This window comes from Engystomops pustulosus, chromosome 1, assembly GCF_040894005.1.
Source record: "Engystomops pustulosus chromosome 1, aEngPut4.maternal, whole genome shotgun sequence".
Classification (NCBI taxonomy): domain Eukaryota; kingdom Metazoa; phylum Chordata; class Amphibia; order Anura; family Leptodactylidae; genus Engystomops; species Engystomops pustulosus.
Window position 1 is genome coordinate 162,218,583 of NC_092411.1, and position 24,643 is coordinate 162,243,225.

The 24,643-nt window shown below is 43.1% G+C and overlaps 1 protein-coding gene across 3 annotated transcripts in view; it reads left to right on the top strand.

The window, feature by feature from the left end:
* The window catches only part of NFIC (nuclear factor I C), a 173,838-nt gene that overhangs the window by 27,459 nt on the left and 121,736 nt on the right, over positions 1–24,643 (top strand). For all 3 annotated transcript variants that reach the window (XM_072113627.1, XM_072113634.1, XM_072113622.1), the window contains exon 2: positions 17,540–18,071. In XM_072113627.1, coding sequence (XP_071969728.1) covers positions 17,540–18,071 — 532 coding nt within the window. The remainder of the gene's footprint in view (positions 1–17,539; positions 18,072–24,643) is intronic.

Genomic DNA, 24,643 nt, shown 5'->3' on the forward strand with positions numbered 1-24,643 from the left:
CAGGATTTAAATACCCAAGGACATGAAATAGACAGGATTGACACTATGGGGAAGATTTATCAAGCTGTCTGAAAGTCAGAATATTTCTAGTTGCTCATGGCAACCAATCACAGCTCAGCTTTCATTTTACCAGTGCTCATGAATATTTCAAAGTGGAGCTGTGCGCGTCGTGCGCGATCCCATCTCCTCCCCCCGGCTCCGTCCCTCCGCATCCCCACGAGGACAGTATGCTGCCGGCGTTCTGAGAACAGAGCGCCGCTCTCTTACATTCTCTCTGGCTGCCGCGGCCGCTGACATGGTGCGAGGGGACACTAGGAGTTTAGAGAGGAGCTTTCTCTGGAGTTAGGAGCGGACCCGCCGCTCCAGCTAGTTGGTGGTGGAGGACCCGGCGCAGAAAGGAGACTCCTGAGCAGCGGTTGGAGCAGAGTGAACAGTGGCCGGAGGCCCCCTGGGGCTGGCTCATGCGATAGTAGGACTATCTCCACACTGAGTTTTCTCAGAAGGGCTGTTTGGGCCGAAGGATCCGGGCTAAAAGCGTCAATAACTGGAAGCCATGGAAGCCAGATAAGTATGATGCTTCTGAATACCAAGTGTGGAAGGTATCAATATTTGTCTTTAATCTCTGAGCCTGGTGGACAAAGACTGCTCCTTTGCCAAAATATTTGCAGGGTTAACCCCTTCTGTGCTGGCTGACTAACACCTGCGGTGCTCCTGTTGAACTCATCTTTTCTTGCGAGATTCTGTTATCAAGTACACCAGCTCTCTAACTCCTGGACTAACCCAACATACTAATTGCACTAAGTAAGATAACAACTGGAAGCTACTAATATCTGTCTTTAACCCCGGAGCCTTATACAGGGGCTTACCCTACCCTTCCTGTGTTGCGGGCTAGCCGGCTAACAAAAATTGTCTGCACATGTGTTGTAAACTAATTTCTGCTCTTAACTCCTGGGCCTTTTTTTAACAAAGTCTGCTTTTGTATTAAGAAAGTGCGGGGTTAATTCTTCTCGTGTTGGCTGGCTAACTAACATTTGCTGTATATCTGGTGAAGTCTCTCTTGGACGGGAGTCTATGTTACTAAAGACATTAGCTGTGCAACTTCTGGGCTAAATTGTACTAATCGAGACTAATATTGGACGCTCAACCCCCGGGAAGGATTGACGTTGCTCTATTCCTTGGTGGACTTAACACCTTAATAGGACTAGCTGATAGGCCGGCTGCAAATAAGATACTCTTGTGGATGTCTAACTTTAAATCTATTAACTCTCTTACAACTGAATGGATTTACTGTATGAATATACATGTTCTCTAATTTTTGGGTTCCCCGAAGAACGGGCATTTGCGGCCTATTGATAGGGGGTCACCCCTTTCTGGTATAGCCAGGCGGGTTAACTAACACCTGATCAACTACTGGACTTTTTTCCTGCTCAAAGAGACTATTATCAATTGTAACAAGTTTTTAACAACTTTGTTAAGTTATTGTATTCATTGCGTTAATCTGCTAAATATTTGTGGTTCTAGTAGGGGGGTAGCAGGTTGTTGTTGAATTACCTGGATATATTCACTATCAAAAGTCAACTCTTCAGCAAGTGCGGAGTGCTTAGAAACACCTGTTGCATAATAACTTGTTGGAAAACTTTTTTTTTTTTTTTTAATCTATTATCTAGAGTACTGAAGGCATACCTGAGGGATTCATTGGATACCCACTGATTTACAGCAATATTTATACTGTTATTTAATTAGAGTTGCCACAGTAGTACAGTGCTTTTCAGTAGAAGTAACACTTAGAGGAAACTCGTGGGAATCAGGATATCTGTCTTAGAACAGAGAAGATGCCCCCCAAAACCCAAGGGAGGAAATCTGGGGGTATGCCCTCCCCGAAGGAGAAGGAAAAAACGGGGGGGAAAACAGAGTCAACAGGAAAGTTAGATAAGCTGTGGAAATCCCCGAATATTAAAACTAGACAGGTGGGGAAAACCCCTCAAAGCCAAGCAGACGTCCAGGAAGAAGGAGGTGGGGGTTCAAGGTTTGATATTCTTGCAGTGGAGGGGGAAGAGGTAGAGCCAAACCCCATCCTTAAGGAAATATTGGCAAATGTCCACAAACTCAACTCCTCGTTGGAGGAATTGAAAAAAGAAACTGGGGACGTCAAATCAGACGTTTCTCTTATTCGAGGGGCCTGTGCAAAATCCGGGATTCCTTAGCAGATACTAAGGCACAAGTTAAAAACTTAGAAAAAGAGCAGAGAGTCCTAGGAAAAACTACAGAAAAATTAGAGAAGGAGAATAAGCTTCTGAGGGAAAAATTAATAGACCTGGAAGATAGGTCAAGAAGATCTAATCTCCGGATAGTGAGGATCCCTGAGGATTCAGGGGACAAGGACCTAGAAACATTTGTGGAAAAATGGATTTCCGATACACTGAAAGTTGAGGGGCTATCTAAAACCTTCTCGATAGAAAGGGCCCATAGGGTCCCAGGAAAGCCCCCTCCGGTAGGCTCCCCCCCCCAGAGTGATATTAGCAAAACTTTTAAACTCGAAAGATAGAGAAACAATTCTGAGGGCTTTAAGAGATAAAAAGGATGTGACATATAACGGCAATAAAATCTTCATTTTCTCAGATTATTCTAGGGAAACACAACAAAAGAGGGTTAAATTCAAAGAAGTTAAAAAACGTTTACATGAAGCAAAGCTGAAATTTGCACTACTCTATCCGGCGAAGTTAAGGGTGATCCATAATGAAAAATCGCATTTCTTTTACAATAGTGAGGAAGCTTTGGATTGGCTGGAGAGAATTGGTATGGAAAGGCAAATGGATTAGGAGGAGCGGGGGTGGGGTAGGAGGGGGAGGGAATCACCGAGGGTGGAGACCTGCAGAACAGGAAGGGATGTAGGTCAAGGGGGGAAGAGGGGGGAGGGAGGGGTGAAGAGGGGGGGGGGGTGAAGGGGGGAGGGAGGGGCTTGGATGGGGTGGGAGGAGGGTGTGGATCTGTGGCTGCAGACTTTCTTTCTTTTTTTTTTTCCTATTATCTTTTATTTTCCTTTTTTTTTTTCTTTTTTCCTTTCTCTTTTTTTTTTTTTTTTTTTTAGTTAAATGGAACTACAGATAGTAACTTGGAACGTCAGGGGGTTGGGGGACCGAACAAAAAGATGTATGGTGGAGGACCTTTTAAAAAGGCATCTCCCAGCCATAGTTTGTTTAGTGGAAACCCATCTCACTTTAGAAACAAAACAATGGCTGGATAAAAAATGGGCATCAAAAATATTCCACTCATTTGGTTCCTCATACTCTAGAGGGGTAACGGTCCTGTTCCATAGCAGGATCGAGTATAAGATTTTCAAAACAGAAATAGATAAACTGGGGAGGTATATATTCTTTCATGGGTCCTGGAGAGATCAGATTAATATCATGGCATTTATTTATATCCCCCCGCCATTCTCATTTCAGGTGTTGGGTAAATTGCTGGAATTTATGGAGGTGAGAGATCCATGTCCCGTTTTTGTTATGGGAGACTTTAATGCCATTATGGATGGGGAAAGGGATAGAATGAGGATGAGAGGTAATAAGAACTACAAGAATAGCAGCACACCAAATCTGAGAAATTTTTGCCTGGAGGCCGGTCTGGTGGATGCCTGGCGGTTTTTGTACTCAGAAAAGAAGGCATTTTCCTGTTTTAGTCGGACCCATGAGAGCTTCTCTAGAATAGACTTATGTCTGGGAAATAATAAAGCCCTGGATTTAATAAGAGCGATGAGGTATGAAGCTATTAATATCTCTGACCATTCGCCGATGGTCCTAAGACTGAACGTTAGGGGAGGAAGTAGGAATGAAATATCCTTCAGGTTGAACCCTCACTGGCTGAGTCTCTTGGGTGACAAAAGTGGTTTTGCAGGGCTTATTGTGGAATTTTGGGAAAAAAACTGTAGATTGTCTGATCCGCTGCTAGTCTGGGATACCTTGAAGGCGTATCTTAGAGGGATCTTTAGGGACAAAATTGATGACAAAAAAAAGGAATTCAGAGACCAGGAAAGGTCCCTAAAGAGAGTGACGGAACAAAAGCTCAGGGAAATGGTTAAGGACCCAAATAGAGAAAGGATGATAGCATGGTGGGAGGCTAGGGATGCATGGAATACCTATACTAAGGATAAAGCACAGCAAAAGATTTTTTTTAGGGGGCAGAAGAACTTTTTGGAGAGAGGGAAGCCGGGGAAAATATTAGCCTCTATTATAAACCCAAGTTTTCAGGATAACAAAATTGTAGAAGTGGTAAATCAGGAGGGGGGACTGGAGAAGACAGAGGAGGGCATATTGGATCAGTTTAGGATTTTCTATCAGAAACTGTACCAAACAGAGGGGGAAGGCTCAAGCTCTGAACTCCAGTCTTATTTGGATAATATTAATTTACCTAAATTAACATCAGAGGAAAGGGAGAAACTTGATGCTCCTGTGTCTATGGAGGAAATAATGGAGGTTATAAAGGCTACCCCCGACTCGAGCCCGGGAACGGATGGTTTGCCATTTAGATTTTATAGGGAATATGCTGAAGTTTTGGGTCCCCTCCTGCTTCGGGTGTTCAACGAGGCCAGAACAACTGGTCACATCTCCCAATCAATGGAAGAGGCGGTGATAGTAGTTATCCCCAAAAAAGACAAGGACTTAAGAGATGTAGGCTCATATCGGCCTATATCCCTGTTAAACTCAGATGTGAAAATCTACGCTAAGGTGGTAGCAAATAGGGTAAAAAAAGTGATCGCCTCCTTGGTTCACCCGGACCAGAACGGGTTTATACCCGGTAGAAGTACTAGCCACAATCTGCACCGCCTTTTCTCGGACATACAGTTGGGGGTTGGGGGGCGCCGCTCCATCCTGTCGCTGGATGCTGTTAAGGCCTTCGACAGGGTGGAGTGGCGCTTCCTATGGGCCATCTTAAAGGAATTTGGCTTCGGCCCAGGGTTTATTGAGGGAGTAAAAATAATGTATCAATCCCCGAGAGCCAAGGTCCGAGTGGGAGGAAGCAGCTCCCCCTTTTTTAAATTGACAAGGGGAACTCGGCAGGGGTGTCCCCTCTCCCCGCTTCTATTCGCATTGTATATTGAGCCTCTGGCTATTAAAATAAGAGAATCAAGGAATATTCAGGGATGCGGTAGTGGCGGGGAGGGGGATAAGATATCCCTGTACGCGGATGACATTCTGCTCACACTGCAGGACTCGGAAGAGGGGATCCCCAGAGTGATAGATGCAGTGGAAGAGTTTGGGAGGCTCTCTGGGCTCTCAATAAATTGGGAGAAATCTCTAGTACTACCACTGGGGGAGGAATTAGGTCTTAGGGACTGCAAGTTGAGGAACCTAAAAATAGGGGGGAAATTTAAATATTTGGGCGTACAGGTCTCGGAAGAGACAGGCAAATTTGTAGAGATGAACATTGACCCCCTAATTGAAAAAATCAAGAAAAGGGTCAATGGATGGAAAAAAATGCCATTCTCAAAAGCAGACAGAGTGAGCCTGGTTAAAATGGTGGTCCTTCCCCAATTATTATACCCCCTGAGTTGTTCCCCGGTATGGATTCAACAGAGGACTTTTAAAAAAATAGAGGGGGTTTTGAGGGACTTGATATGGGGAGGGAAGAAAGCCAGAATAAAAATCATCCATTTATATAAGCCAGTCAATCAAGGAGGTTTGGCCATTCTGGATTTTAATGTTCAATTTTGAAAACAGAATCAGATAGAAGTAGAGTCTCTTAGGGTACTGGGCGCCGACAACTTAGTAGGGGCTGGAGGGTATTAGTTCTGATCGATCACTTTTGATAAAGGAAAAATAGCTGGATGATATCCAGGTCCTGAGTAATTCTAAACGGTCGGACGCCCTAAAAATATAATCTAAATTGAGACTATACTTCAATTTGTCTAGTTTTTGTATTTAAAGGATTCTTTGACTATGTTTATGTGAAACTGTATTTTTTGCTATGAGACAATTTGTAAATCTGATTTCTGATTACAAAGGAGAATAAAACTTTCATTATAAAAAAAAAAAAAAAAAAGTGGAGCTGTGATTGGTTGCCATGGGCAACTAGAAATATTCTGACCTTCAGACAGCTTGATAAATCTGCCCCTATGTGCTATGGTGCTTCAAGGGGTTGTCCTTAAACTTGTAACCGGTAGTGACTACTGAGGCCATTCATTAGCTGCATGGTCTTGTGAATGTGATTATTACTTCAGGTCAGACAGAGATCAGAAGCTCTTGGGACAAGGCTTGGAAGTGCTTGAATGGGAGATCTTTTAGCAGGTCCTTTTTTATATTCAAATGGATAACTTGTCTCTGATTAATTTAGAAAATTTTAGAATTCCCATAAAAAGGAAATGTACGTATAGACACATTTCTTTTTGATTTATTAAAATCAAAAAGTGAAGCATCATTGTTTTCTGTCTGTTATTCTGATTTGATTTTAATTTTATTCTCCATGATTATGGGATAGCTAATTTTCTTGATTGTTGAAAAGAAAGAATTCTAAGCTTTGTGTCCCAGCGTAAACCAGTCACCTATCATCACTTGCCAAATACCTTACACCGAAGCATGGCTGCATCATGCAAGGAGCCTGGTCAGGTTTGAGGTATAGCTGAATGGAGAAAAGTAGAGGGCCAGAATTTTACCACCCTGACTAACAGTGCCTGCTGATAAAGGGTTACAAGTCCTCCCCATATCACCTAAAATTAGCTGCCAGTGAGACACTGTACCTCAATTACAGCCATTTTTCTGATATGCAAATTAGTTTCTCTGACTCATGTCCGCTGGCTCTGACTATTCTCTCTCCCAGGTTGGCAGTGAACCATGTCCCATTATTTTGACTGACAGATCTGTGTCAAATCATTTCTCTGCCCCCTTGTGCTTTGGGACTGACTGCTAATATTCTACTACAGAAATATAAAGCTCTATATTGTGTCAAATTTTTTACACAGTGCCTTATGTTACATTCTTGTCATGTGACCAGAGTGACATCATCGCAGGTCCTTTAGCCTTCTAACAATGGGAAACTGTACACTATGTATGTGATCACAGAAAATCACAGCAGCCTCCATGGAGGATAGAAAGGAGCAGCTGTCCATGGAGGTACAGGAGGTCACTTACAGTACAGGTACAGTTTGCTATTGTTAAGAGGCTAAAGGACCAGAGAAGATGTCACCCTGGTCACATGACATGAACTGATGAATAGTAAGGAGGCATAGGTGGACTAGAGGGGAGAGGGCAAGCAGGAAACGCCCCCTCTGATTCCAGGTAATATGGGATAAAAGATGATTAACGTGGATGTAAGTGAAACCATTTTTTTTAGCTACAAGAAGGGTGTCAGTTAATAGGGCTCTATAGGAACCTGTCACTGGCTGTATATGTGAAATGTTGTGGCAGGTTGCCTTTAAAGAGTAACAGTAAAAATTACTGACAAAAAATAGTTTTAAGAACAGCTAGAGAGAGCCTCTAACAACAATTGCAACGATACCTGTATCATGCTTCTGGCTTCTTTATATACTGAGATATAGGGCTTATAGATAAATGAGGCTATCTACAATTTCCTCTCAGCTTTTCCCGAACTTCTTGCTTGTGATATCAGATATGGGCAATGATGCCAATAGCACTCAGGCATTCACAAGAACAAACAGGGCAGACAATCAGGATACAGAATCACAGGAGCTCTGTATCACACAGTTATCTACTACATCACAAAGAATAAGATATATTAAGGGTGCGTTCACAGGTGGCATTAACGCATTCGTTTTCAAATGCATCAGAACAGCTGAGAAGAGAGGATTTGCCTGATTACATAGCTGTTAACATTGCGTTTATAAAATGCATGAGTAAGTGCAATGTAAACACATGTATTAACATAATGTTAACATAATATTGTCAAAGCTGTTAACATTGCATTAAAGCTATGTAATCAGGAAAATCTCCTTTACTTAGCTGTTCTGGTGCATTTCAAAGTATGTGTGTGTGTGTGTGTATATATATTTATATATATATATATATATACTCACCGGCCACTTCATTAGGTACACCTGTCCAACTGCTCGTTAACACTTAATTTTTAATCAGCCAATCACATGGCGGCAACCCAGTGCATTTAGGCATGTAGACATGGTCAAGAAAATCTCCTGCAGTTCAAACCGAGCATCAGTATGGGGAAGAAAGGTGATTTGACTGCCTTTGAACGTGTCATGGTTGTTGGTGCCAGAAGGGCTGGTCTGAGTATATGCTGATCTACTGGGATTTTCACGCACAACCATCTCTAGGGTTTACAGAGAATGGTCCGAAAAAGAAAAAACATCCAGTGAGCGGCAGTTCTGTGGGCGGAAATGCCTTGTTGATGCCAGAGGTCAGAGGAGAATGGACAGACTGGTTCAAGCTGATAGAAAGGCAACAGTGACTCAAATCGCCACCCGTTACAACCAAGGTAGGCAGAAGAGCATCTCTGAACGCACAGTACGTCGAACTTTGAGGCAGATGGGCTACAGCAGCAGAAGACCACACCGGGTGCCACTCCTTTCAGCTAAGAACAGGAAACTGAGGCTACAATTTGCACAAGCTCATCGAAATTGGACAGTAGAAGATTGGAAAAAACGTTGCCTGGTCTGATGAGTCTCGATATCTGCTGCGACATTCGGATGGTAGGGTCAGAATTTGGCGTCAACAACATGAAAGCATGGATCCATCCTGCCTTGTATCAACGGTTCAGGCTGGTGGTGGTGGTGTCATGGTGTGGGGAATATTTTCTTGGCACTCTTTGGGCCCCTTGGTACCAATTGAGCATCGTTGCAACACCACAGCCTAGCTGAGTATTGTTGCTGACCATGTCCATCCCTTTATGACCACAATGTACCCAACATCTGATGGCTACTTTCAGCAGGATAATGCGCCATGTCATAAAGCTGGAATCATCTCAGACTGGTTTCTTGAACATCACAATGAGTTCACTGTACTCAAATGGCCTCCACAGTCACCAGATCTCAATCCAATAGATCATCTTTGGGATGTGGTGGAACGGGAGATTCGCATCATGGATGTGCAGCCGACAAATCTGCGGCAACTGTGTGATGCCGTCATGTCAATATGGACCCAAATCTCTGAGGAATGCTTCCAGCACCTTGTTGAATCTATGCCACGAAGAATTGAGGCAGTTCTGAAGGCAAATGGGGGCCAAACCAGTAACTAGCATGGTGTACCTAATAAAGTGGCCGGTGAGTGTAATATATATATATAATATATATATATATATAATATATATTATAAAACGGGGTTAGCTCTGGGATTACCGTCTCCTGGGATAGAAGAGCACTTTTTGGCACAACGCAGTCACAGTCCACTTCAGACAAATTGGGTGCAACTGGCCTCAACCAGTTTTATTAACTTCAAGCAGGAAAAACGGCAAAACAAAAGTAATACAGAAATAAAATCCTAGGCCGTCTGGCCACTAACTATACAATACAGTAGTTTCCTCACTACCAAGAAACTGTACCTACTGTACAGCTTCCCAACCACAGCATACAGCAATTGGCAACTCACATATAGAGTTTTCCCAGGAGCAGAGAGAGAGAGAGCGGGTCCTGAGCGCTTCCAATACCCACTTAATTGCCAAACATTCTTTCTCTACAATGGAATACTTCCTTTCATGGTCATTCAATTTCCTACTCAGGTAGACCACGGGATGTTCTTCGTCTCCCCTAACTTGTGACAACACAGCACCTACACCAACATCGGAAGCGTCTGTTTGTACAACAAATTCTTTGGTAAAGTCTGGTGTTATTAAGACTGGCTGGGCACAAAGAGCTTGTTTTGGGCTCTGGAAAGCCTGCTGAGCTTCAGTGGTCCATTTGACCATGACTGAGTCTTTGTCTTTCGTAAGGTTTGTTAAAGGGGCAGCAATACTTGCAAAATTTTCAATAAACCTCCTGTAGTAGCCAGTTAAACCCAGAAATGCCTCTTCCTGTTCAAGGGCACATTTCTTTGGATTGGCTGTCAAACCTGCTTCCCTGATAGAATTCAGTACTGCTTGAACCCAATCTAAACTATGTATGATGACATCTAAATAGGCAGCTGCATATTTTCTGTGCGGACGTAAAATTCTGTCCATCAGCCTCTGGAATGTGGCTGGAGCCCCATGCAACCCAAATGGAAGAACCACATACTGGAAAATGGCCATCAGGAGTGCTAAAGGCCGTTTTCTCTTTGGCCTGCTCTGTCAATGGTACTTGCCAGTAACCTTTTGTAAGGTCTAAAGTAGTGAAATACCTGGCGTTACCCAACCTATCAATTAACTCGTCTATTCGAGGCATGGGATATGCATCAAAATTTGATACTGCGTTCAATTTCCTAAAATCATTGCAGAAACGCAGGGTACCATCAGGTTTTGGGATAAGGACTATAGGACCAGACCAGTCACTGTGCAGTCTATAACTCTCAGTTTAATCAACAACTACAAGAATATGCTGGTGACCTCTAGCGGACTTAACCAGAGGACCTACGAGGTCCATTGCAATCCTCTCAAAGGGAGTTTCAATAATTAGCAGGGGCACCAAGGGACTCCTAAAATTTGGTACAGGGTTGTGTAACTGACACCTTGGGCAAGAGTCACAATACTCTTTTACCTCTTTATGCATCCCTGGCCAATAAAACCTTTGCAAGATACGGTCTTTTGTCTTCTCATATGCTAAATGACCACCTAGTACATGTGAGTGGGCTAGATCCATAACCTTCCTACGATGCGATTTTGGAACCACAAGTTGTTCAATAATATGTCCACCCACCTCATCCACTCTGTAAAGCAAATTATTTTCCATAGCAAAATGGGGAAATATTTTATCCACCCCAGGTTCTTGAGGTACCCCATTTATTACTTTTTTACCCTCTCGTGCATGAGTTAATGTAGGATCCCTGAGTTGGGCAGTCCCAAAATTATCGCTGGAGACTGGCAAATCAGGGAGACCAATTTCTTCATTGTTTTCCTCTTTATCTCCAGCAAATATGTCCGAGGGAAAACCCTCCGTTTCACCCAGTGTTACCCCTACAGCTTGCACAGGGTCGGGATCACTTAGTGGGATGGGGCCTACAAAAGGAACATCCCTCTTAAGCATTTCCCACAGCTGCCAAAACAATGGAAAATCACATCCCACAATAACATTATGCATTAACCCCTTAACGCTGAAGCCACTTTTCACCTTCCTGACACGGCCCATTTTTTCAAATCTGCCCTGTGTGACTATAAATGGTTATAACTTTGAAATGCTTTAACATAGCCAAGTGATTTTAAAATTGTTTTCTCGTGACACTTTGTACTTCATGTTAGTTGAAAAATTTTGGTGGTATGTTTTGCATTTATTTATGAGAAAATCAGATATTTGGTGAAAATTTGGAAACATTCTCGATTTTCAAACTTCAAAATGTTCTACTTTTTCCACACATAGTCATAACAGCAAAAAAACTTAATAACTAACATTAACCGAATGTCTACTTTATGTGGACATGGTTTTTTATGCACACTCTTATTTTTGTAGGATGTTATGGGCCTTTCAACGTTAGGTGCGATTTTTCACATTTTCATAAAAACCGCAAAATCCTGCTATTGAGGGACCTGCTCAGGTTTCAAATCACTTTGAGAGGCCTAAATAAAAGTAAAACCCCTTAAATTACCCCATTATAGAAACTACACCCCTCAACGTACATAAAACAACTTTTATGAAGTTTATTAACCCTTTAATTGTTTTACAGGGGTTAAAACAAAATCGGATACAATTTTGAAAGTACATTTTTTTTGGCTAAATTAATGTGTTTTTCAAACAATGTACAAATTCTCAGTGGATAAAATACCAAAACGCTCCACAAAATTTGATACCCAATCCCTCCCGTGTATAACAATACCCCATATGTGGTGGTAACCTGCTGTATGGGCACACGCCAGGGCATCGAAGGGAAGCTGCGCCATTCAGAGAAGATTATGCATTGTCACTCTTTATTGGCTATACAATCTTTATTTTTTTGGCAATTTGGACATATAAGGGCTTATTTTTTGCGACATGAGATGCACTTTACAAATACTTCATTTTAGTGGGTCATTAGCTTATTGATGAGATTTTATTAACTCTTGAATCTATGGGTGAAAAGAAAATTGTCAATTTTGGTTTCCTTTCTTTTTGCTTTTTTTGGGGGTCGTACACCGTACACTAAAAATACTATATTATCTTTATTCTATAGGTCACTACGATTACGGTGATACCTCTTTATATAGTTTTTCATTTATTTTTACAATTTTACTGGAAAAAAAGGAATATAGAGGAAATCTCATTTGTTTTTGCATCGCCATGTTTTCGGGGACATAACTTTAATATTTTTTTTGTTGACAGAGCTGGTTTAGGGCTTATTTTTTATGTGTTGAGTTGTCCTTTCAATTGATACCATTTTGGCGCACATAACTTTTTTTGATCACTTTTTAGAACATTTTTGTGAAGAGATTTTATGAAAATTTAACATTTTTGGCGAGTTTTTCGGGTTTTTTTTACGGAGTTCACCGAGCGGGCCCAATAATGTTTCTGCATTATTGTACGGATTGTTACGGACGCGACAATACCACATATGTGGGGTTTTTGGCGATTTTGTGTTTTTTTCACTTTATTGCATGAATATAGGGAATGTTTGTGTTTAGGCGCTTTAACTTTATTTAATTAATTTTTTTTATTAAAAAATGCTTTTATTAAATGTTTTTAACTGTGCTTTTTCACTTTTACAGGTTAGCTTGAACAAGTGATCCACTGATCACTTGTTCAAGCTATTCTTCACCTTACATAGTGTAATACAGATGTATTACACTGTGTAATGTAACACACTGATCGGAACCGCGGACCCCCCCGGTAAGCGCCGCGGGGGGGTTTGATTCTTGCAAAACGCCCCTAACACCCTAATATCACCCTAATATCTCCGATCGCGGGTGTTAGAGGCGGATTTCAGCTATAATATAGCTGGGGCCAGAAGCTTGACGTAATAGTACTGCATTTTGCGGGAACGCACCTCCCGCCATGCAGTACTATTACGTAAATGTCGGGGAGGGGTTAAAGACTTTACAACTCCTACTTCATGGCTCACTGTCCCACATAGAGTTTCAACTGACACTATAGCAGTGGGGTACTCTCTGGTATCCCCATGTATACAGATGACACCCATCTGCTTGTTTTGCAGTTTGTTAGTGTCCACCGAGCTGGCATTGATAAGAGTCACCAAACTACCCGAGTCCAGCAAAGCATCAACAGAATTTCCTTCAAGAACCATGGGGCAAGTTTGTCGCTCTACATTTGGATGAAATGAGGCAGAGTAGGCGGGTCTAGCAAACAAGGATTTTCTCCGCCCACTATCACACTCCATAGGCTCATCCACAAGGGGACAGTTGGCAGCCACATGACCCAGTCCTTGACACCGCCAACAAACAATGTTCTTTCCACTTATTGTCCACTTAGGACTAGCTGGGCTTGAAGGCCTAGCTACAAAGTCAGTCCCAGTCACTACTTTCTTGGCCTGTTTTACCCCCTTAACATTAGGAAAAATCTTACCAAGTTCAGAGGTCTTTTGGTTCCTTGGGGTTGCCTGGAAAGAAGAGACATCACGTAGATAGTCCTCTGTATTTACATATCGTTCCACCAGCGCCATTAGCTGATCCACCTTTGAGCTCTGTTTGTCCCACACAGCGTTGAATCCGAACTGGTAAGGCTCTAATAAACCTGTCCAGGACCACTTTTTCCACGACTTGTAATGCTGAAGCGAGCTCAGGCTGCAGCCACTTTTTAGCCAGATGAAACATATATATATGGGACCTTACTGGTTTATCCAACTGAAATGTCCAGGTATGTACCCGCTGTGCTCTGACAGCTTGTGTAACGCCAAGAAGCAAGAATTTCAGCTTAGGGAATTGTCTGGCATCCTGCTCAATTAAATCAAAGTAGGCTTTCTGGGACTCGCCACTGAGGAAGGGAGCCACGACATCCACCCACTGGTCAGCTGGAAGATTCTCCTGCAATGCCGCTCTTTCAAATATGGTGAGGAACGCTTCCACATCATCCTCAGGGGTCACTATTTGCAGAGAGGCTTGCACTCTTTTCCTAGCAGAGACACTTTGGGCCTGAACTTGAGGTCTTTCAGACAGCACTTTAATCTGTTCCATCAGATCTCTGTTTATCACCTGCTGTTCTCTGAAGGCCTCATACTGCTGTGCATTTGTCACTTGCTGCTGTGCATTGGCCTCTTGTTGCTGTGCATTGGCTTGTTGCTGCTGTGCATAGGCTTGTTGCAGCTGCATCAGCTGTTTAATAATGTCCTCCATGTCTGCAGAGTTGGATTTTCCAATAGCATTAGACTTAACCCAGACTTATATATATATATATTATACACACAGTGAAACCTCTCCAGAAGACCTCCAGACAACCTCTCTGAGAGCACCCTCCCTAAATGTTTTTTTTTAACTCCTTAACACCGCAGCCCTTTTTCATTTTTGTTTTCATTTTTCACTCCCCACCTTCAAAAATCTATAACTTTTTTATTTTTCCATGTACAAAGCTGTGTGATTGCTTATTTTCTGCATAACAAATTACACTTCAAAATGGTGATATTTAATATTCCATGCCATGTACTGGAAAGGAGGAAAAACATTTCAAATGCAGTGAAATTGGTAAAAAACGCATTTGTGCCGTATTCTTGTGGGCTTGGATTTTACGGCTTTCACTGTACTCCCCAAATGACATGTCTACTTTATTCTTTGGGTCAGTGCGATCACGAGGATAACAAATTTGTATAGGTTCTATAATGTTTTCATACATTTCCAAAAATGAAAACCTCCTGTACAAATTTATTTATTTATTTTTTATTTTGCCATCTTCTGGCATACTTTGGTTTACAGAGCTGTGGGTAGTGTCATATTTTTGCGACGTTTTCAATGCTAGCATTTTTAGGACTGTCGACCGTTTGATCACTTTTTATTGAATTTTTTTATATTTTTCAAAATGGTAAAAAAGTGCCAATTTTGACTTTGGGTGCTATTTTCCGTTACAGTGTTAAACACAATGAAAATCCGTTATTATATTTTGTTAGATCGGGGATTTTTGGACGTGGCAATACCTAATATGTTTATGATTTTTACTGTTTATTTTTATCAGTTCCAGGGAAAGGGGGGTGATATGAATTTTTAGGGTTTTTATAATTTAAAAACTTTTTTTCATTTTTACTTTTACTATTTTTCAGACTACCTAGAGTACTTTAACCCTAGGTTGTCTGATCCTACTATATACCGTATTTTCCGGGCTATTAGGTGCACCGGACGCATCATAAGGCGCATTAGTGATAAAGGCCTTATATATGGAATAAATCCATATATAAGGTGCACCGGTCTATAAGGCGCAGGGTCCGGGGGCGTGGCGGAGGTCCGGGGGCGTGGCTTCAAAACCGAGCGGAGAGGTCGCAACCAGCGACTCTCCACAGACCCGGCAAGAGGTAAGCGGTCTCCCCAGGGAGATGGGGAAGGGGGTCCGTTCAGGTGGAACTGCAGACCACGCGGCAGAAGTTGGTTCGCGCTATGACGCCTGTTGTTCGTGCCGCGTGGTCTGCAGTTCCCGCTGGAGATCTGCTGTCTCCGGTAGCGGGGACCTATGTAAGTAGGGTCCGCTGCCCTCCTCCAGTCACTGCCCTCCTATAGGGCGCACCGGACTATAAGGCGCACTTTGGCTTTCTAAGGAAATCTTAGGTTATTATGTGCGCCTTATAGTCCGGAAAATACGGTACTGCCATATAGGGATTTTCTTCCTTGTTCATTACTATGTGCAATTAGCAATTGAATGGGTTAAAACGAGGACCCTCTCCATGTACCCGCACCCGACTTGCGCCGTTCTATTACAGCCATTAAGGGGTTAAATACAGTCACTATGAAGTAAAATTTGCTACGCTGAAAACAAGCCCTCACACAGCTCTTTACATGGAAAAATAAAAAAGTTAGGGATTTTTGAAGGTGAAGAGAGAAAAATGAAAACACAAAAACAAAAAAGGGCCTGGGTCGTTAAGGGGTTAATGGCACAATGTAAAATTCTATGCAAAGTCTGAAAAAAATTAAAATGTGGTAAAACTGACAGTTTTTCTAGTTGCACCATCTTCTAGGCATTGTGCATACATACATATAAATTTGGCACACAAATGGTGAAATATTTACTCCACAATCTGACATTTCATAACATTCTGGGAACTGTAAAAACTTTAATCACTTTAATCACTTTTTATTAAATTTTTTAAAGGTGGCAAAAAGTGGGAAAATGTCTATTTAGACATGTGGACATTTGTTTCCTGTTTTAGTGTTTACCATATAGGATAATTATTGTTATATTTTTATAAGTCAGGCATTTTTGGATGCAGGGCTATTTATAATGGTTTTTATGTAATTAGTTTGTTTATATATATTTTCTAAGGAAAGGCAGTCATTTGAATTTTCCCTTTTTAAAACCTTTTTTTTATATATTTTTTACCTTTAAAATTTACTATTTTTTCAGGTTCCCTCGGGTATTTCAGCCCTGGGGGGAAGTCTCTTCTCATAAAATAAATTGCCATTGGCAGTCTATACTGGTTGCTGAATGACAGGCCAGAGAGCCTCATAGAAGTTCCCATTTAGTGGGAAATGATTGCTGGTCTCCTGTGGTCATGTGGTGGGCGTTTACCCAATTAGCGAAGATGGTGTGTACCCAATTAGAGGAGACATTCAGGCAACTAAGTGCTGTCACAATTTAGGTGCCACTTTAGGGATGACTAAAAGGTTAGCTGTCGTAAACTGTGCTAAAGCCCATCTTTGTAGTTAATGGCAGCTGTATAATGCCTCAAGTTTTGCAGCTTTTTGGGTGGAGCAAAAAAATTATTTAGCAAAAAAAAAAAAGTATGTTCCGCTTACCCGACCTCCTACAACTCTGTTAGTGTGAGCGGTACCCAATCCAGAGATTAGAGACACACAAAAAAAAGGCATACAATAGCAGAAGTTAAATATATGTAGGAACATTCCTCGACTGTAGTGAAACCAAAAAAGGCGACACATAACTGATCACTATCAAAACTACAGCTGTTATCTTTATTTTAATAGCAATGAATGAGGTTTTGTCTTAGATTGATACCCTGTGGATGATGGGTCTGCAACAAAAATATCCAGTAGGACTCCCTACTGTATTATTTTTTTAACATGGTTGCCCGCTCTCATTGGCTTTGTTACTTTTTCAATGCCTTGCCATCTAAGATGTGTGACAACTCTTTGTTTTACCACTCTGAAATGCCTGAGAGGGTGAAAACATTTACTTTTATTATTAGTGGCATCCGACAAGTGTCTAGGGATAAAAAGCATTTTTTTTGCAAGCTGTTGCCTGTTGATTTTTAAGTTAAGTTACATCATGATGAAATATTTATGGGCAGATCTGCCCTCTTTAGTAAAGTGTTAAATGATTATTTGGTTTACAGTGACAAAATAACTAATAATACTTTTCCCTCTTCCCATCCAGGATGAATTTCACCCTTTTATTGAAGCCCTGCTCCCTTATGTACGAGCTTTTGCCTACACGTGGTTCAACCTTCAGGCAAGAAAAAGGAAATATTTCAAGAAACACGAGAAAAAAATGACTAAGGAGGAAGAGCGGGGTGTAAAGGATGAACTTTTAAATGAGAAAGCTGAGGTTAAGCAGAAGTGGGCCTCGCGGCTTTTAGCAAAGCTTCGCAAAGACATCAGGCCAGAGTTTCGGGAGGACTTTGTGTTGTCTATTACTGGAAAGAAGGCAGCCAGTTGTGTCCTTTCAAACCCGGACCAGAAGGGCAAGATGAGGAGAATAGACTGCCTACGACAGGCAGATAAGGTGTGGAGGTTGGATCTTGTCATGGTAATCCTTTTCAAAGGCATTCCATTGGAGAGCACAGATGGCGAGAGACTAATAAAGGCAGCACATTGCTCAAACCCCCAGTTGTGTGTGCAGCCGCATCACATTAGTGTTTCTGTAAAAGAACTAGATCTATACTTGGCTTACTTCATTCGAGAGAGAGGTGAGACAATTTTTGGTGTTAATTCATCTATCCAACTACAGTATATTCCACATGTATGTTCTAACAGCTTTGTAGTTACAGCATATCATTTATTGAACCCTTTGTATAATTACTTTCACGTAGTCCATCTTACAATAACCCTGCGATTTGGGGTAATTTTTCTTACAGTAGTTGGCAGAGAAATGGGCTGCACGGCTGCAATGGCTGCCATGTTTGCTATTTTAGTTTATTTTTTTTCAATGTATCTGAAAAATTTTATATTTACTGCAGAATCATATTTGGTGATATTTGTTCCAAGCATTCTGTGTTCTAGGTGTGTTTTTTTCCATGGCTTGTCAAAAAAAAACTACCCACAAATTTTTTTACAAATCATCAGTTTTTTAAACTCCTCTCTGACTGCCTGCTGACTATACATGTGAGCGGACGCAAGTGTGGAGTCTGCAGCAATGTCTTTAGACGTCTCTGCACTAGTCATGAGACACCCATAGACAGGGTCGGACCTGGGGCCCACCAGTGAAATTGATTTTGGGGGCCCACCTACTACTACATAGAAAAATTCTGGGATGAGTTAATTTCTAAGCACTAGCGGGGGCAGTGAAGTAAAGGATAAGCTAATCCCTTTCTCCCTCCCTCTCTAGTGCTCAGCTCTTGGTTTGTGTACAGGGGCTGCAGGGGTGACGTTATCTCAGGGCATTAATGCTAGGGATAGTATAAGAGTTACTCCTGGTGTCCCGGGCTTTCTGCTGGTGGCTGGGCTGTGGTTAGGGATAGTATAAGAGTTACCCCTGGTGTCCCGGGCTTTCTGCTGGTGGTTGGGCTGTGGTTAGGGATAGTATAAGAGTTACCCCTGGTGTCCCGGGCTTTCTGCTGGTGGTTGGGCTGTGATTAGGGATGTAAGTGTTCGCACTGCACCAACCTTCCAATAAGGAAATGCTGAAAACCTTTACAAGAACTGATGACAATAACCCTACTCTGGCATCCCTGCACCACATAGACAAGTCACACCTGGCTCTCTGACCCTATAGATATGACAGTACATAAGCTGAGCGCTGTCTTAGGCTGCATTCACACTGCCGTTGCCCGCCGTACCGTAGCATGGCAGGCAACGGCAGCGCACGGGGAGAGGAGGAGGAGGTGAGCGCTGCTCACCCCCGCTCCTCTCCATAGGAACATATGGCGCACAGTGCCGTACTACGGAGAAACATAGGACATGTCTTATCTTTTTCCGGGGTACGGAGTGGTGTGGTGCTGCACCGTACCGCTCCCGTTGGGCGCCGTCTATGGGGGGCGTATATCGGCCGTATATACGTCCCCCATACGGTAGTGTGAATGTAGCCTTAGAAGGTGAGACCTACAATACAGATCTGACACAGGAAGAAGTAGGATCTTGTACCTCACAGGTGACTTGTCTTCTCCTTCATGTCCAGAATCGTCGTAAAATCTGGTTGCAGAATTTTTTGGCAGATGTGTTCAGCTCTGGGAAGCAGATCCCCCTCACTGCGCCCCTAAAAATACCACAGTTACTTACAGTATAATGTCTCCTGGATAAAACAATGTCATACACCTTGCCCCCTGCAGATTTTAATATGCCCCCCAATACACACTGCCACCCCCCTCTATATTTTATTAAGGCTCCCAATGAACACTGTCATTCCACGCCCTCCATATTTTATTAAGGGCCCCCCTCCCCTCCATATTTTATTAAGGGACCCCCCTCCACTCCATAATTTATTAAGGAACCCCCTCCCCTCCATAATTTATTAAGGAACCCCCTCCCTCCACATTTTATTAAGGCACCCCCACCCCTCCATGTTTAATTAAGGGACCCCCTCCCTTCCATAATTTATTAAGGGTCCCCCCTCCCCTCCATAATTTATTAAGGCTCCCCCTTCCCTTCATTTTTAATTAAGGTCTCCCCCCCTCAACTCCATAGTTTATTAAGGGCGCCTCCTCCCCTCCATACTTTATTAAGGGTCCCCCCTCCCCTCCATAATATATTGAGGCATGCCCCCACCCTCCATAATTTATTAAGGCACCCCCTCCCCTCCATATTTTATTAAGGGTCCCCCTCCCCTCCATATTTTATTAAGGGTCCCCCTTCCCCATCATAATATATTGAGGCATGCCCCCACCCTCCATAATTTATTAAAGCACCCCCTCCCCTCCATAATTTATTAAGGAACCCCCCTCCCCTCCATATTTTATTAAGGGTCCCCCTCCCCTCCATAATCTATTAAGGGCCCCCCTCCCCTCCATAATTTATTAAGGGCACCCCCTCCCCTCCATATTTAATTAAGGCAAAAAAAAAAATCAACTCACCTGAACCCGCGTCTCCAGTCCCTGGTGCTGCTGTGAGAGATGAGCGGCCGCGCGATGACGTCACGACGCGGCCGCGCGACGAGGTCACGGGCCGATCATCTAGGGCCTGAGTGCGGCGTGCGCCGGAAAGTACCCGGCGACGTTCACACTCACAGTTTCGGCTGCAGTCAGTGATCGTACTCAATGCGTACTATTGCAGCCACTGGCATGGGCCTCCGTTGCATCCGATCGGAGGTCCCTGCCCTAGTGACAGGAGTCGGGCCCACGGGCCAGACCGACCCTGGTGACAGGAGTCAGGGCCCACCGGGGGATTCCCCGCCCTCCCGGAGGGCCAGACCGACACTGCCCATAGATCCTAGGTAGATAGGAGATTAGGTTTATTTCTGCTTCTCCCTTCTCCATGCCTCACAGCTGTGACTGGTGGTCCCGCGACCCATATCGCGGGTCGCGGGCTCACCCGTGCTCCCCGGGGCTCGCAGGCGCGGTGCCGGTGCGACTCACCTCTCCCCGCTCCGGAATCGCTGCCAGGTTCCGGCCGCGCGCATCCCCGCATCTTAGGGCGCGCGTGGCATCTTCAGGAAATTTAAAGGGCCAGTGCACCGCTAATTGGTGCACTGGCTGATCACTTCCCCTTTAAAAACCCTGAACCTTCCTTACACTCTTGCCGGATCTTTGTGCCTCACAGCCTTAGAGAAAGCTCTGTTGCAATTTGCCTGCGTTCCAGTGTCTCCTGCGTTCCTGTGTCTCCTGCGTACCTGACTTCCTCCGTGTTCCTGTGATACCTGACCTCCTCCGTGTTCCTGTGTACCAGTGTTCCTCCGTGTTGCTGTCGTGTGTGCTGTGTTCCCGTACCCTTCTGCTTGGACCTCCTGTTGCTGACCCCGGATTGGACTCTTACGTTGCATCTCTGCCGCCTGCCCTGACCCTGTGCCTGGACTGTGACCTCGAGCTTGACTGCTGTTTCTGTACCTCAACCTTGGCCGCCACTGCAGACAAGTCACGCCTGAGGAACGACCTGGTGGTACCACGCCGCAGCTTGTCTAACCCGCCTTGCGGCGGGCTCTGGTGAAAGCCGGGTACCACTTAGACTCTGGTCCCAGGTAGTGGCTTGAGTCATCGTCTGCAGTGGTCCAGAGGATCCACACCTGCAAGCCTGACAACAGCATCGCACTGAAGTGGCGCTCTATAGACTCGGCAGTCACATAACCGTTGGGTCTAAAGGGGTTAATCAGAGCTGCTGGGTCTGATTAGACCCAGTACAGCTCTGATCAATATTATCCCTCACAGGGGGTTGTGTACCCCTTAACTGGGGCTCTTATGGATCCCCAGTTACAGGAGAAAACAGGTAAATGAAAAAAATGTAAAAATTAAAAACATAAACAAAAAAAACCTGTGAAAATGTCCCCCAAATTCATTTATGACATCATGGGGGGGGTATATAAAGTAAAAAAGCACACACAAAAAATATTAATAAATATTCTGAAAAATACATACACATTTCCCAATATAATTTTGTGCTGAAAAACCTCACCTAGGCTTATGAATGAGTCAATAAAAAAATAAACTTATATACTCACCCTCTGGCGGCCCTGATGCTCAGTGCGGCTTTTTTTTTTTAAGTACAGGCTGGCTGTGTACTACAGGTGGCTGGGTTGGCTTGCTGTATACTACAGGAGGCTGGGTGGGCTTGCTGTATACTACGGTGGTCTGGCTGGTCTGGCTGTATACTACAGAGGGTTGGCTGGGCTGGCTGTATACTACAGGGGGCTGGCTGGGTTGGCTGTATACTACCGGGGGCCGGCTGTATACTACAGGGGGATGGCTGTATACTACAGGGGGATGGCTGTATACTACAGGGGGCAGGCTGGCTGTATACTACAGGAGGCAGGCTGGCTGCATAATACATGGGGCTGGCTGTATACTACAGGGGGCTGGCTGTATACTACAGGAGGCAGGCTGGCTGTATACTACAGGAGACAGGCTGGCTATATACTACTGGGGGCTTGCTGGCTACGGTTACAGTGCTACAACATGCCTTTTTCAATAAAATGAATACTATTAGCACCAACAAATATATCAACAGTACAGTATATCCAATATACCACAAGCTCCACAGTGTAGCACGCAGGGACATTCACATATCTTGAAGGAGACTTATTACTTTTTTGTAAGATCTTCCAGACTTCTTCCAGCCACAACTCATCTCTGTGGACTGTGCAATACAGACACGATTATCAGTCATCATAGTTTATCTATCATACTCCTTTATGCCCTCTACAGAATAATAATGCCATGTTAGTTCACCGCTGTCTCATATGTTCAGTGCACCTTCTGCCCTCTTTTTTTAGTGCCCGCCAACCTTTTAAGCTAAATGGCTACTTATTTGTTCCCGTCTTTTACACATTAGTTTTATTGTGCTTGTTTTCCCACCGCTCAAGTGTCCCTTTTTAGAATTACTGCCTCCTTCCTTCTCACTTCCATCTTATCCCAATGTTAATGCCCGCGACTTGAGCCTTTTTGTTTTTGTGTTTTTATTTTTCACTCCACCCCTTCAAAAATCCATCACTTTTTATTTTTCTAGACCCATATGAGGGCTTGTTTCCTGTGTAGCAAATTGTACTTTTTGTGACTATATTTAATATACCATGCCTTTAATGGGAAGCAGTGAAAAAATGTAAAATGTGGTGAAACTGGTGAAAAACGTGGGTGGATGATTGCTGCAATATGCCCATTAGCCCATATGCATATGCCCATATGCGTTCCCGCACCTTGACATAGAATCATGTCATGGTGATCGTCGCGGATTCCCGGCGGCATGTGGTAGCCGGGATCCCGCCGTAACAGCCAGGATCGCTATACTCGCGATCCCGGGTGTTTAACCCTATAGACGCCGCGATCATAGTGACCGCGGCGTCTATGGCGCATCGGCGCAGCAAACGGCACCCTCCGTGCGGGGCATGGAGGTGCCGATCGTTACCATGGCAACCCTGACGTCCGATAAGGACCCCAGGGCTGCCTATAGTAGCAGCCTGTTAGGATTGTGCACTGTGCGTGATCTAACAGTGCAGCTATCAGCCAATGCAGAATGCATAGGCTGACTGTAATATGCTGCAATACAAATGGTCACTTGTTCATGTCCCACCCTGGGACAAAATAAAACAGTAAAAAAAAAGTTAAAAAAAAAAGTGTAATTAAAAAAAAATATTAAAAAAGAATAAAAGTCCCCTGAAGTCCCGTCCCATGCAGTAATCAAATAAAACATAAAAAAGTGAAAATCACCAAAAAACCACAACATATTGGGTATCACAATGTCCGTAACAACCCGTACAATAAAATGAAATTGTCAATAAACCCGTACAGTGAACGCCGTAGAAAAAAACACAAGAAAACCTCACAAAAATTATGAAATTTTCACATCTGACCGCATAAAAAGTGTATAAAAAATGATCAAAAGTAAAATTTACCACAACATGATACCAAGAAAAAGTACAGCTTGTCCCGCAAAGTATAAGCTCTAAACCAGCTCTGTAAACAAAAAAATATAAATGTTCTTCCCGTCGTTACATGGCGATGCAAAAACAAGCAAATTTCTCACACAAAATTAGTTCTATATTCTGCAAAACAAGTTAACCATAAAAAAGCCATATAAATGGGGCATCACCGTAATCGTGATAACCCATAGAATAAAGATAACACATTAATTTTATGGTATGGTGAACTTCCGGGGAAAAAAATGCTAAAAACCATAAAGAAGAATTAATCATTTTTTTTAACCTCCACCAAGAAAGATATAATAAAATCTGATCATTTGCTATTGAACCCCCTGTAAATGATGTACCTGAAAAGTGGATCTCATCCACAAAATAAAAATCCCCCATATGTTCAAATTACAAAAAAGTAAACATTTTATAACCTGTAAAATGTGACATTGCAGATCTGCTCTGAATGGCGGTTTCTTACCTTCTATACAGCAGTCACCACCACATATGGGGCATCCTCATACTCGGGAGAAATTGGGTATCAAACTTTGTGGAGTTTTTCGTCATTTCATACTTTGTGACGGTTTAATTTTTGGCCAAAATTAATATATTGTCTAAAAAAATTACAGCTTGCAAATTACACCTTCATTTTGTTTTAACCCCTGTGAATCATCTGAAGGGTTAACACACTTCTTATAGTTGATATTTTACACATTGAGGGGTGTAGCTTCTAAAATGGTATAATGTATGGGGTTTTACTGCTGTTTAGGCCTC